The sequence below is a fragment of the Pelophylax lessonae genome, assembly GCF_965119305.1.
Source record: "Pelophylax lessonae genome assembly, chromosome: 8".
Classification (NCBI taxonomy): domain Eukaryota; kingdom Metazoa; phylum Chordata; class Amphibia; order Anura; family Ranidae; genus Pelophylax; species Pelophylax lessonae.
Genome location: NC_138775.1, coordinates 141,962,499 through 141,975,703, shown reverse-complemented (window position 1 = coordinate 141,975,703; position 13,205 = coordinate 141,962,499). Strand labels below are relative to the sequence as shown.

The following is a 13,205-nucleotide window of genomic DNA, read 5'->3' as shown; positions in this document are numbered from 1 at the left end:
TCCTTTAATACTTTATTTTAAACTAGCTAACACAAGGAACTGTGTACAGTATGTTACTATTGCGGTGACCATTTATCACACACACCTAATGACATTAACTCATGTTAATAAAGTGTCTGGGGGGGGGGGGGGGTGGGGGCTGCGGCAGGGGGTGTGATTTACTAAAAAATAAATACCGATTACAGCAACAAACCTATTTTAAAGCAATAAAAATTGCCTTCTAACAAGTAAAACAAATCTTTTGTTTTAAAGGGTCTACCTAGTACTGACTTTTTTTGGTAGATTCTACAGAGTAAACCCCTAACAATTGTATTATATTGCTTAGTGACTGGGCATGTACAAACTGCATTGCACGGATTTTAAAATTGAATTTAATATAAAAAATGCACCAGATTCATTTATTTTTTTTAACTTGCAGTATGAAGACCCAGGTTTTAAAACTAGTAAAAAAGTGGAAAACAAAATCCCCAGGTAGACCGGAACAGATTCCGGAAGATTTCACAGTGAGATTTCAAAATAAATAAATGCTAGAGATGACTAGCCTATCAGGCTAAAATTGCCTTGGCCAAAATTTTTGCACAACACAGTATTTACATTACACTAAATACATCAAATTAGGACATGCATCTCATGTAATTAAACGACAACATCTACCAAAAAAAAAAAAAATAGCATTTACTTAAAACTACCAGATATGTAGATCTCCCTCCATTTTATGTAGATCTCCCTCCATTTTATTATGTTTCAATCCAAAATGTTAATTAAATGTGCATATTCCCCTCTCATGCACTTCTTACACGATACAAAGAAACCAGCGATCTGAATCCTTGCACTAGTTCTCACTTAACTTTGCTGTGAGTTTTTTTCAGGAGTCCGCATTTTGCTTTTCTAAATCACATAAATCTTAACTTTCAACCATATAATTCAGATTACAAATCTGTTGCATCTTTTCAGGAAAGTGGGCTCTGTTCCCTTCTCCAACAAGGTGTTAATTTTGGGTTAGTAATTTAAATCTTGGTTCACAGCAATCTGCACTCTGATTGGTTGGAATAAGGGGGAGGAGGCCATGTGAGAGGGCGCCTACCTGAGGTAGCTTAGGGTTTAAGATTGGTTCCTGTAAGACTAGTCTATAACAGAACAAAAACAATATTGAAACCCCAGATGTAAAAAAGAACCAAAAAGATATGCAAATGATCAACATGAGAAGCCTGCGAAGAGAAAATGATTAGACAAAAATAAATCCCTACCCCTCTCTTCCCAGTCACTCAATGCCCCTCCTGGATTCCCAGTTACTAGGGAGGAGCAAGCCAGCCTGTGGTGCACCATATTTTGCGGTATGTCTTAGCATGCTGTTTACATAGTTTGAGTTTCTTGCATAGCCCTCTTCATCCCCTGAATAAGAAGCCACAAAGGAGTCAGGAGTACAGTGGGGAAAGCAAAGCTTAAAAAAGGTGAAGGCAAGTATGTAAAGAGGAATCAAACATGAAAAGAAGAGGGAAGAAAAAGACAGAGCCAGGTAAGTAAATAGGAAGGAAAGATATGGGCTGTGGGAGTGACAGGTGGTCACTCTTTGGGGAAATAAACAAAAAATTACTTGTAAATAGGGACCTAAAAAAGAAAAAAAAAAAAAAAGGCAAGAACTTTTTTTTAACCTGAGCTAAAATTTCAGTCTGTCCTGGGAGGACAAAATTAACAAACCCCCCTCCCCCATAACGTTAGTTCGGTTGGAGCCTGAGTATATGATAGCAGCAGGGAGGCGACCAACACCATTGCATGCATTACTAAACATCCCCAAGAAGACTAAGATCTACCTACTGCCACCACGACACCACTTTGAACTCGAATTCTATCATTCCAGCGGCCAGAGCAGTGTGTTTAAAACAGCATGCCTGCATTCCCAGACACAACACAACTGATGTTATAAACAAAACTAAAATCAAATGAGAAAAAATATAAACTGATTGAAAAAAATTTTAAGGCACATTAATGAGAAATAATAGAGTGTAATAATGGATGTGACATGGATGGGAATTAAGGCTGGCTTGCATGGGCAAAGAGGAATTGGGAAGTGGGAAGCAGGTCTGAATTAGAATTGATTGGATATTAAAATATAGGGAATTTTATATATATTTTGAATTTTAAGGTCTTCATTGTATACTTACATATAATTCTGTGCCATAAAATCCATCCTGATATAGCACACTATAGAATCACACCAGGAAGGGGGGGGGGATAAAATGATAATAAAAAACAAACAAAAAAAAAAAAACACATTCCGGTTATTAACAGCAGCTGCATGCACCATGCCATAAAAATCATAAGCAGGCAAGAGAGATGTATGAATATCCTCTTAAACCCCTCACTAGCTACAGTTGTCAACATCTCAAGCTAAACTAATTCTAGACATTTTCATACAGCAAGATTATCACTGCATTATCCCACATGAAATTAGACTGTTCTTACAGATTTAATAGAGTAACAGCATCAAAAAAGCATTTACCTATAGGTGAACGTCTTTCAAGCAGCTGTATTGCAGGGTTTTACTAAAATGCATACTAAAACAAACATAACTGAAAAATTCTCCAGTATTCTTCCCATCTTTTTGAAGGTTTTACCACGATGCACGAGTGCAGCCTTAGTGCTCAATAAAATGTCAGGTCATCAAAACAGTATGGATAAATTGATGAAGGGTTACACCTCCAGGGTTTTTTGCTATCCAGGACACACACAGACTACATCATGAAGGTATACCACAGTAGTGAGATATTACCATAAGCAATCAGTGTGGACTATAGTCATTGGTACCTTCCCCATCTTACTGTATGCACTCAACATCCAGAAGGGTGCCATTAAAATGCTATCCTGGGAACGGATTCAGAATATAAAATAATTTCATGCTCGGAAACTTGCATAAGGCCGGTCACGCTTTAGATGGGAACGTTTCTCTAGTTTAGAACCCTGTGTTCTATAGTGTAATTTTCTAAATTTGTAGTAGAAATGGGCCATTTCATATTTTCATTCAATTACTTCCTCATCTGCATCTCCCCAATCCACAACACTGGGGAGCATTACTTTTTTGCAGGCATGTAAGAATACATATCAGGTCGGATGTGGTCAAATCAATAAATTTCTGTATGCCATTCCTGCTTGTCGCAGGGGTTGTTTACACATTTTTTTTTTTTTACACAAGAAAGCTTCAATGGTGTAATGTATCCCCTATTTCTGATTAGATATTGTAATTTTTTTCATACTCAGTTTTTTAAAACACATTACAATGGACAAGAAAGAAATTTACTCTATCAGCAGGCTTAGGCTCAAATGGAGGTCAAATTTTCTTTCCTTTGGGGAAACAGAAGAAAACCCACACTAGTGCATTTTCAATCAATTATTCCATGTGACCCATAGCATGTGCTAAGAAACAGTTAGGCAGGGCTCCAAATCCATCAACGGGTATGAGCCAATATGTTTCTCAGACCTAAAGACAAGTGCATGTTACCAGAGTCCTTTAAAATGGTCTGTAGGTATGTCTATACCCACCCTTTACATTTATTCTAAATAAATGTTTACATATATTGTAAAACCTTGCAAAACAGTTGCTGCTTTTGGGTTACTTCATTGTTTTAATCTATATAGTAACTTCTTTATCTGTATATCAGGAATCTGAAAACTCAAAGTAGATTCAGTTAAAATGAGGCCAAATTTCACTTATGGTTATTCATACATCCCGCAAGTTTGCTCACCCAGTTATGTATGAGGCCAAATTTCATGCGTGTCAGCTATGACTGGTCACACAAAAACACACAAGTGCAGTTACTGACAAGCTCAAACAGCCTCCTCCCCGCTCCCACAAACCAGCCTTGCCCCTTAATTTCTTCCATCTGGGCCCTGCTCTAAACTTGGTTTCATTCACTCAATAAAACATCTGATTTAAGGCCATTTGGTGACCGAATAGTGTCAAGAGGGATTTAATATTTTACAATACCCTCTGAATGGAAAAATGAAAGCTATACTTTAAAAAGAAAAATAAATCTTATAGGAATTTGTGTTTAAAAGGTATTACTAATAGTTTTTTACAATAAAATGATAAACAATCTTCCCTTTCTATGCTTTCACCTTGCTACAATAACTACACAACTATTTTTAAGACCCAACTTCAGTCAAATCTTATTTTCTTTTGGATAGAGTGGGGAAGTGCGAGAGCCTGTGTCAGATTTTTTTCAGTCTGCGCCCCTAATAGGGAAAATTTCTATTTTTATATGGTCTGTGCTTTCCTGTCCAATTGACAATCCCATTCCTTGTCATGGTGTCACATGGAAAGAAATTAAGAGAATTTACTTAACAGGTTTACAAACAGATGTAAAACAGAAATTTGCAACTCTTTCCCACTCTATTCACACTGAAAAAAAAGTGGCTCGAGTTAGTTCCCATATTGTATGCAACTAATCTATGGTAAATATGCATTAAGGTTACATACATTATATAAAATGTGCACATATGCCTGCGTGTTTGTGGGTGCACCTTAGTATACTCTAAATACATAATTAAAGCAGCACAATGCAGTGCAGCAAATATCCTAACATTTTCAATGTGTCTTAAATATATATAAATAAACTGTTGCAATAAACTAAATAAATAAAACTGCAATAAACTAATACTTTAGAAATCTATATTTGAAAAACACATCTTTCACATCTATAGGGTAAGATCTTATTTTTCTTTATCTATTTTTATGTGTTTCTGGCTATACAGCTAACGACCACTATAATAAATTATAATTCCTTCCCATTTTCCTGATTAGAGTCCTAAGCTTTGTATGCCTTCTACTTACCCAGGGTAGGTTGGTATAGCAGTAGGTGGCACTGCCCGCACTGCACCATATACCGTCCTCCCCCGACCCCTCAAATGTGCCCCTCGAAAGGCAGCTGCCGTAGTAGCAGCTGCTGCAGCTGTGGGGTAGGGAAATCCTGGAACTGCAAAAAGGAGACAGGAAAAAGACAGAAAGGGAAGGAAGGTGATAAAGAAAGGACACAGAAAAGAAAAATAAGAAGGTGAGATATTTTCACACGTCATGGACAAAACATCCTGTCACTCTTTGGAAACAAATAGCGAAAATTATTGATCACTTATATAATTATTTGCCTGGCAATGTAATTTCCAAAGCTTTGAGCAAACATTTCTTAGCTTTTATCCAGACTGCCTGAAATTCTCCTTAAAAAGGGAGCCTGCAAGGTTTTTTTTTTTGGTACTTAACAAATGTCCTGTCTAAGAGACATTACTACACAATGTTACCCCTTTATAAGCCAGAAAATCAAAAGGCAAGGCAAACAGAAGGGGGAGCGCGCTGGCAAGGCAGACAGAAGGGGGGGCGCGCTGGCAAGGCAGACAGAAGGGGGGGCGCGCTGGCAAGGCAGACAGAAGGGGGGGCGTGCTGGCAAGGCAGACAGAAGGGGGGGCGTGCTGGCAAGGCAGACAGAAGGGGGGGCGCGCTGGCAAGGCAGACAGAAGGGGGGCACGCTGGCAAGGCAGACAGAAGGGGGGCACGCTGGCAAGGCAGACAGAAGGGGGGCACGCTGGCAAGGCAGACAGAAGGGGGGCACGCTGGCAAGGCAGACAGAAGGGGGGCACGCTGGCAAGGCAGACAGAAGGGGGGCACGCTGGCAAGGCAGACAGAAGGGGGCGTGCTGGAAAAATCCGATTTGTGGATGAGAACAATACACTTCAATAAAAATGTGGTTGATGTGTGCCTTTCCCTTTTCATTTCTTTGAATTTCTTTCAATTTACTCCTAACTCAAGTGATACATTTAAAATACAGTTGTGTGAATAAATAGCAGCTTTTTTGCATTTCCTATACCCCTGCCATACTGCATTGGCAGATAGATGACTAAAAGGATATAGTGTAAGCATGTTCTTGATAGAAACTGCTGGCTCTCCCCCTCTGTGTAAGTAATGCTGTACAAGGGATTATAGGAAGCATACAAAGAAATTGCTAAATTTCACTTGTGGCCTTAATTTAAGTTAAACTTTAAACTTTAAGATAGCATGCAACTTCCTTTCATAGACTGTTTAGACAGTTTTGGCATGACAGGTTGTTTTACTAGCCATTATACTAGTGTGTTTAAACAAACAATTAGAGTTTTTCCAGATTTTAACCTGCATCAAAAGATAAAGTATATTAATCGCTCATCGAATACTATATCATTAAAAGTAATGCATAGTTGTATAGAATGCATGTATGGCAGATTGGCTTCTGTTACAGAGGCAAGTAAAATTCAAAATGTAATTTACATTTTGTGTGGATGTAGTCTAATATAGAACAATCACGAGATAAAATAACTTTTTTTTTTGGAACCCACACAATTGGGCAACAGCAGTAAAATGTTAAAACTTTTCATAACCAGGGAACACTTTTTAAAATGCTGGCTTATTAAACCTGCAATTATTGAACAAAAGATTAGAAAGTTGTTTAAAATTTCATGCCACATGAAAACAGCAAATCAGAAATAAAAGCAGACCAAAGGAACGATACATTAAAAAAAAAATAAAAAAAAAAAAAAAGACAAAAACAGCTAGTTTACTTGCAAGAACTCTGAAATCCTTAAAGAAGGTGAAACTCTTATCCTGTACAAAATCCCATCACACACCACGTTTCTAAGCCTTGTAAATGTGGCGGATTAGAAAAACTGGGAACAAAAGCCTTAGACCTAAATAAGTTGTAATCGTATCTTTCTAAGGGAAGTAATTAAATGAGGTTGTCACATTAATATTTTTAAGCAACCCATAACTGCAAAAGATGACCATACATACAGACTGCTTTTCTGATGTCCACACTGTCAAACTCCGCTCCAGTGCTGACAATCTTGTGCCAAGTACACTCAAACTGTTGAGGACGACTGATTTTCTCAGCCCCCGCCCCCCTTTCAATAAGGTCTCCCCCTGACCTCCAACCATTACACGATACAGTAGAGATTTGGAGGCCAGAGGGATGAAATCTGTAAAAGTGACTGACTCTGGAGATGCACATTCCAAGAAGCACGATTTCCATTGTGAACCTCAGCAGAATTCTCATCAGATCAAAATTTGGCAGTAAAAAGCAGCAAGAAAGGAGAGTATGTTCACGCTTTTGCAGGTATGACTTGCTAAAAAATATTTTGTACAGCAACAGGGTCAATATTTAATTAAATCTAGAAAGAAGCTGGTTTTAAAGCATCATTACGCCTTTATTCAGTCTTGTTTCAAATTTAAAGAGCAACTCAATGTATGTTGGGGACAAATAGAACACCTGAAAGGGCATTTTTTATGTCCATTGAAGGGATTTTAACAAACATTGTTGCAGATTCCTAGCTTTTGTTATTCTGAAGAAATAGTGGTTTGTGTCTATGTGCAAAATGAATGTGTATGGGAATTCTATAATTATGAAGAATCAGTCACTGCACTTTTAATGAGGAAAGTGGCAGGGTTTGCAACTCTTTAGAAGAGATTTCAGTTTGGGAGCATCTCCTCCAAAAAACTGGATTTTTGTCTTACCGTAAAATCTTTTTCTCGGATGTTCATTGGCGGACACAGCTCCATATCTTCCTGACCCTTGGGTTTATGCTGTCGCCTACAGGAGTAGGACACTTGGCAGAAAAACATTTGACTATGCCTATAGGGCAGTCTCAGGGGGTATACTCCCACTTCCTGCTATAGGTCTTCAGTTTTGTAACATGCAGTGTCAGAACATATAACCCAACTCTCTGCTGTGTCCGTCAATGAACATTAGAGAAAAAGATTTTACGGTAAGACAAAAATCTGAGTTCAATTGTTTATTGACGGACACAACTCCCTGTCTTCTTGACCCCCGGGACGTCCCAAAGCAGTGTCAACATGAGGGGTGGGAAAAACACAGCAATAAAAAACACTTCGCCAAAAGGCTAAACATAGCCAACCAGGAACAACTGCAGCTCACCTGAAAAAAAATAAAATACACCCTCAAAGAGGACTAATCCTCTCCAACAGCGGCCTGCAAATCCTTGCGGCCAAAGGCAGCATCCGCAGATGCCAACACATCCCCTATATAAAATTTTGTGAAAGTGTGCACGGACGACCAGGTGGCCGCCGCTGCAAACCTGCACCACCGATGCCTGAAAACGGAAGGCCCAAGAGGCACCAAGCGCCCTTGTAGAATGCGCCTTAACAGGGAAAGGAGGATTCTGACCCTTAATAGAGTAGGCCTGCTCGACCGTCTGTCTGATCCACCTAGAAATGGTTGCAGCAGATGTGGCCAGCATCTTACGGGGTCCATCCGTAAGAAGAAACAGGCAATCTGAATTCCGTAACGACTCCGTCGCCACCAGGTACACCCTGATCCCCGGAACCACATTCCAAGAATGCAAGGCGATTGCTTTAGGGGGCTTAGGACACAAGGCAGGCAACAAAATGTCTTTACATAAATGGAAACCAGAGACGACCTTAGGAAGGAATGACTGGCAGGGACGAAGCACCACTTTGTCTCTGTAAACCACCAGGTAAGGTGAACAACAAGACAGCGCAGCCAAATTCGAAACCCAGCACACAGAAGTAATAGCCACCAAGAAGGCTACCTTCCGCGAAAAAGTAAGAAAAAGGAAGCTCATGAATATTTTCAAAAGGCGGTTTCTGAAGAACCGACAGTACCAAATTGAGGTCCCACGGAGGTAACCGAGACCTCACCGTGGGAGGCAGGTGGCGGACCCCCTGAACAAAGGTGTGAACCAAGGAATTCGTGGGCAACAGGCCCTGAAAGAAAAAATTGCCAGGGCTGAAATCTGGCCTTGACAGTACCCAAGGCCAAACGCTGATCTAAACCTCTTTGGAAAAACTCCAAGACAGTAGACACCAAAAAGGAAGTAAATTTTCTAGCTTTTAACAGTGTAGGAATCACTGATTCAGACACCCCTCTATCCTTCAGCGCTTGGCTTTCAATAGCCAAGCTGTTAAAGCCAGCGACTGTAAAGCAGGATGGAAGATCGGCCCTTGAGCTAAAAGACCCAAGGAACATCAGCGACCAGCCGTACCAGATCTGTGTACCAAGACCTGTGAGGCCAGTCCTGTGCACTAGGATGACCAGAATAGAATGCCTTCTTCCTTGATCCTTCACAGGAGTCAAGGCAGAAGATTTATCGGAGGAAATGTGTTTATCAGACAATACAGGCCCCAAAGGGCCACCAGAGCGTCTGTGGCGTCGGCTAGAGGATCCCGAGACCTTGCGACGAACCTCTGCACCTTCCTGTTGAGACAAGAAGACAACAGGTCCACATCAGGAGTCCCCCCCTGGAGACAGTTGATAAAAACACCTCCGGGTAGAGAGACCATTCTCCCTGATCCAATGTCTGCCGACTGAAGAAGTCCACCTGCCAATTTTCCACCCCTGGAATATGCACAGCAGAGATGGCTAGAACAAAGCGTTCTGCCCACCTTAGAATGCCCGCTACTTACCGGGCTGCTAAGGCACTTTTGGTGCCCCCTTGACATATGCCACGGCTGTGGCATTGTCCAACTGAATCCTTACCGGAATTTCCAGGATGCTGATCGATAGCCTGGACTCCTTCAGAGTTCAAACCCCCTGAGCACAATCCATGCCCAAGACATCTCCCCACCCAGACAGGCTGGCATCCATGGTGAGCACTGTCCAGTACAGGGGGAGAAAGGATTTTCCCTGTCTAATCACCGGAGAGCAGAGCCACCAGATCAGAGCGCAGATTGTCTAGAGACTGTGGATTATTTTTCCATTTAGCAAGAATCTCCTTTTACAGAGATCTGGTATGGAACTGAGCAAATTAAACCGCCTCGAAGGTGGAGACCATCAGGCCCAGCACTTACAGGTCCTAAGAGATGACCGCCGGTTAAAAAAGAGGAACCGAATCGCATCCTGCCACTTATGGAGTTTCTCCTCTGGAAGAAACACCTGGGCTGAGGCCGAGTCCAGGGTCAGGCCTGGGTAGTCCAGTTTGGTGGACGGGACCAGAGAAGATGTTTGGAAATCCAGTTTCCACCCGAACTATTGCAAAGTTCGAACCAAAATGTCCAGATTATCTTGTAAGGCATTCAGAGATTCTGCTTGCAGGAGGTAATCCAGGTACCCCAGTACCGCAATCCCCTTCTGTCGTAGCAGTGCCAACACCGGGGCCAAAACTTTTGTGAACACCCGAGGAGCCGTGGCAAGACCAAAGGGTAACGCCACAAATTTGTAGTGTTCCTCGCCCACGGCAAGGCGAAGGAAAGGCTGATGTCCGGCATATATTGGGATATGAAGGTAAGCACCCTTGATGTAGATAGAGGCCAGAAAATCCCCTTGATGAAGGGAAGCCACTACCGTGCGAATGGACTCCATCTGAAATTATTGAACTTGCACAAAGCAGTTCAAGGCCTTCAGGTTCAGAAATGGACTAACCTTGCCTTCCTGGGAACAGTAAATAGGTTTGAATAAAACCCCTGAAAGCCGTACAATGACCCCTTATGAGAGCAGATCTTGTACCATCTCAAGAAGACCTCGTAGTCGATCTGAGGACAAGCGCAGGTTGGGAGGAAGAATCTTGCCGGGGGCAAGGTCGTAACTCGATCTTGTAACCGGACCGGACCAACCCATGGACCCATTTGTCTTGAATCAAGGAGGTTCACAGATCCAGAAGGAAGCAAAGACATCCCCCTACCCCAGATACGGGAGAGGGTGCCCTTTCAGGCAGAAATGGGCTTGTCTGCGGTCCCAAAGGAACCTGCTCTATGCTTAGCAGGCCAGGGCCTCTTGAAGCCCCCTGTGAGGTTACGGGTGGATTTTGACCCCCCAGGGCCACGTTTGTGAGGAGACTTTGGTCCTGGTAGTCTGCGGAAGCAGAGTACTCTTGCCTCCTCTAAGACCTTTAATGATCTCCTCCATGGAAGCTGCAAACAGGCGGTCCCCTCCAAAAGTGGAAATCAGTCAGTACCTTCTTGAAAGCCTGGTCTGCAGACCAGTATTTCAGCCATATTATGTGGCGAAGGGTCACCGCTGTCATGGACACCCTGCAAGATAAGGGGGCAGAATCCAGAGAGGCATCACAGATATACTGCAACTCCCGGACTAATTGGTCCAACAGCTCTGCCAGGTCAAGAGGTTGTCCCCCTTCCAAATCCTGGCACAGGAGCTTGCCCATGCCTGTTAAGGTCTGGTAAACCAGGGGTATGGCAAACACCGGCTGCAAAATGGAACCAGCCATGGAAAAAAGGTATCCGACCAGATTCAGCTCTCTTGTCAAAAGGGTCCAAAAGGCAGCAGCTGAGTCCTCTAACTTTAAAGTTTCCCGCACTGATACAATCAGGGCTTCCACCAGTGCTTTTTCATGTGCCGCTGCAGACGACGATGACTCATCCCCACTATTAGAGCACTCAGCGTGCGTAGACGCAGACCCAGTGGGCTGACTCTCGTCCAAAGCGGCCAAATCCACCTCAGAATCTGAGGAAGCAGAGAATACAGGTGAAGGTGGGGGGGGGGGGGGCTGCGCTTCTCCTCTGTAGGCCGTACAGAGGCTGCGTCAGATCTCCTCTGTAGGCCATATCTACTTTGGCTACTAGTGACTGCAAGGCTGCCATCATGGCTGCAAAGGCAAAGTGAGACCCAGAGGGTCCCGCAGCTTCCAGGAGTAGATACGGTGGTGAAATGAGCTCCCCAGGCTCCATGTTAATGAAGCGCTGCTCAGCAAAGAAAAACATTTAAAAAAAAAAGGGAGGCCCCTCCCCCCTGTGGCACTACAAGAAGCAGCGCACCCGCTGCACTGTATACGAGGAAGGATAGTGTACCCCCAAAGACTCACCACCTGGGCTGGAAAGCACCAAAACAATCTGCCACACTGCTGGAAAGAGGAAATGCTGACCTGACACTAGAGGCCCCACAGCCTCAGCACTGTCTCAGACTACAGGAAAATGGCCACCAATGCAAGTCTACTGGGAAACCAAAAACATGGCTGCTGAACTACAGAAACATGGCTGCCAAACCAGGAATCACAGAGACCATGGAAAAAAGGTGGCACCACGCGGCGCTGCATGGGACCCCAGGGAAAAAAATTTACAGACCCCAGGAGAGGACCCCTTGAGGACCCCCCCACAGCACCCAGTTACGCACACCCTTAACCAGGACCGACAGTGGCATCACCCACCGCTCCTCCAGCCCAGCTCCATGTAGCACCCCTACCCAATTTCACCCATGCCCCCAAACAGGGGAAGCACAAGGGGAAGGAAGGACACAGGGTTCCCTGAGACCACCACAACAATTCCGCAGGAAAGAAGGGGGGACACTACTCACCATACCATGGCCACCAGACGGGCGCCACTCCCAGCAGTCCACCGCACCATCTTGGAATGGGGGTGTTGCGGCCTAAGGTACGCTGTGACTCTGGTCATGACTGCTGCGACCTTCACTCGCTGGTCAGCCCCCATCCAGTGGGACTATGTCGCGGCCAACTAAGTGCGGAACTAGTAGTTGGATTGCGCTTGCAGGCCAGACTGGGAAGACCATAAGGATCTAGAACAGGGATTCCAAAACTATGACCCTGCAGCCTTTGCAGAACTACACATCCCATGAGGCATTGTAAAACTGACATTCACATACATTACTAGGCATGATGGGAATTGTAGTTCCTGAACAACTGGAGGGCCATAGTTAGGGAATCCCTGATCTAGAATATCCAGTGCGTCACCCAGTCTGGTTGTTGTATGTAGTTATCACAGGAACAGTTGATTGTAGTTTACACAGGAACAAAAATATTGAAAAAAGTTAAAAATTCCATTTAAATAGGAAAAAATACCAGGACCGCAGATCCCAGCAGAGAGCCAGGTCCTTACTCCTGAACTAGGCAGAACTGGAAGTCCTACAGCAGGAAGTGATGGTATACCCTCTGGGACTAACCCACTGGCAAAACCAAAAAGGTTTCTGCCTAGTCCTACTCCTAGAGAGCAAGAGCATAAGCCTAATGGTCTGAAGACTTGAAGCTGTGTGTCCGTGCCAAAAAAGTATTTTTCTCTTTCGTTCACCATCATATTTTCAATATAAATGGGCAAAATGTCACTCTTTCTCCCAGGGTATGCAAAATTTCAAGCACAACTGTGTATAGACAGAAACAGTTTAAAGTCTAGGTAGGTTAAAGTTTTTCTCTTTTTTTAAAATCAATACAAGGGACAGTAATTACATTTAATGTGAAGTGTCCCTGAGGGGTTA

The 13,205-nt window shown here is 43.2% G+C and overlaps 1 protein-coding gene across 7 annotated transcripts in view; it reads right to left on the bottom strand.

Annotated features, from left to right (window-relative positions):
- RBFOX2 (RNA binding fox-1 homolog 2) overlaps positions 1–13,205 on the bottom strand; it is a 528,484-nt gene that overhangs the window by 85,088 nt on the left and 430,191 nt on the right. For 4 of the 7 annotated variants that reach the window (XM_082266542.1, XM_082266544.1, XM_082266539.1 and 1 more), the window contains 2 exons: positions 4,829–4,970; positions 1,085–1,127 (listed from right to left, as the gene is read on the bottom strand). In XM_082266542.1, coding sequence (XP_082122668.1) covers positions 1,085–1,127; positions 4,829–4,970 — 185 coding nt within the window. Of the gene's footprint in view, positions 1–1,084; positions 1,128–2,162; positions 2,203–4,828; positions 4,971–13,205 lie in introns of all 7 variants that reach the window. The other 3 variants (XM_082266545.1, XM_082266540.1, XM_082266543.1) reach the window with 2 other exon arrangements.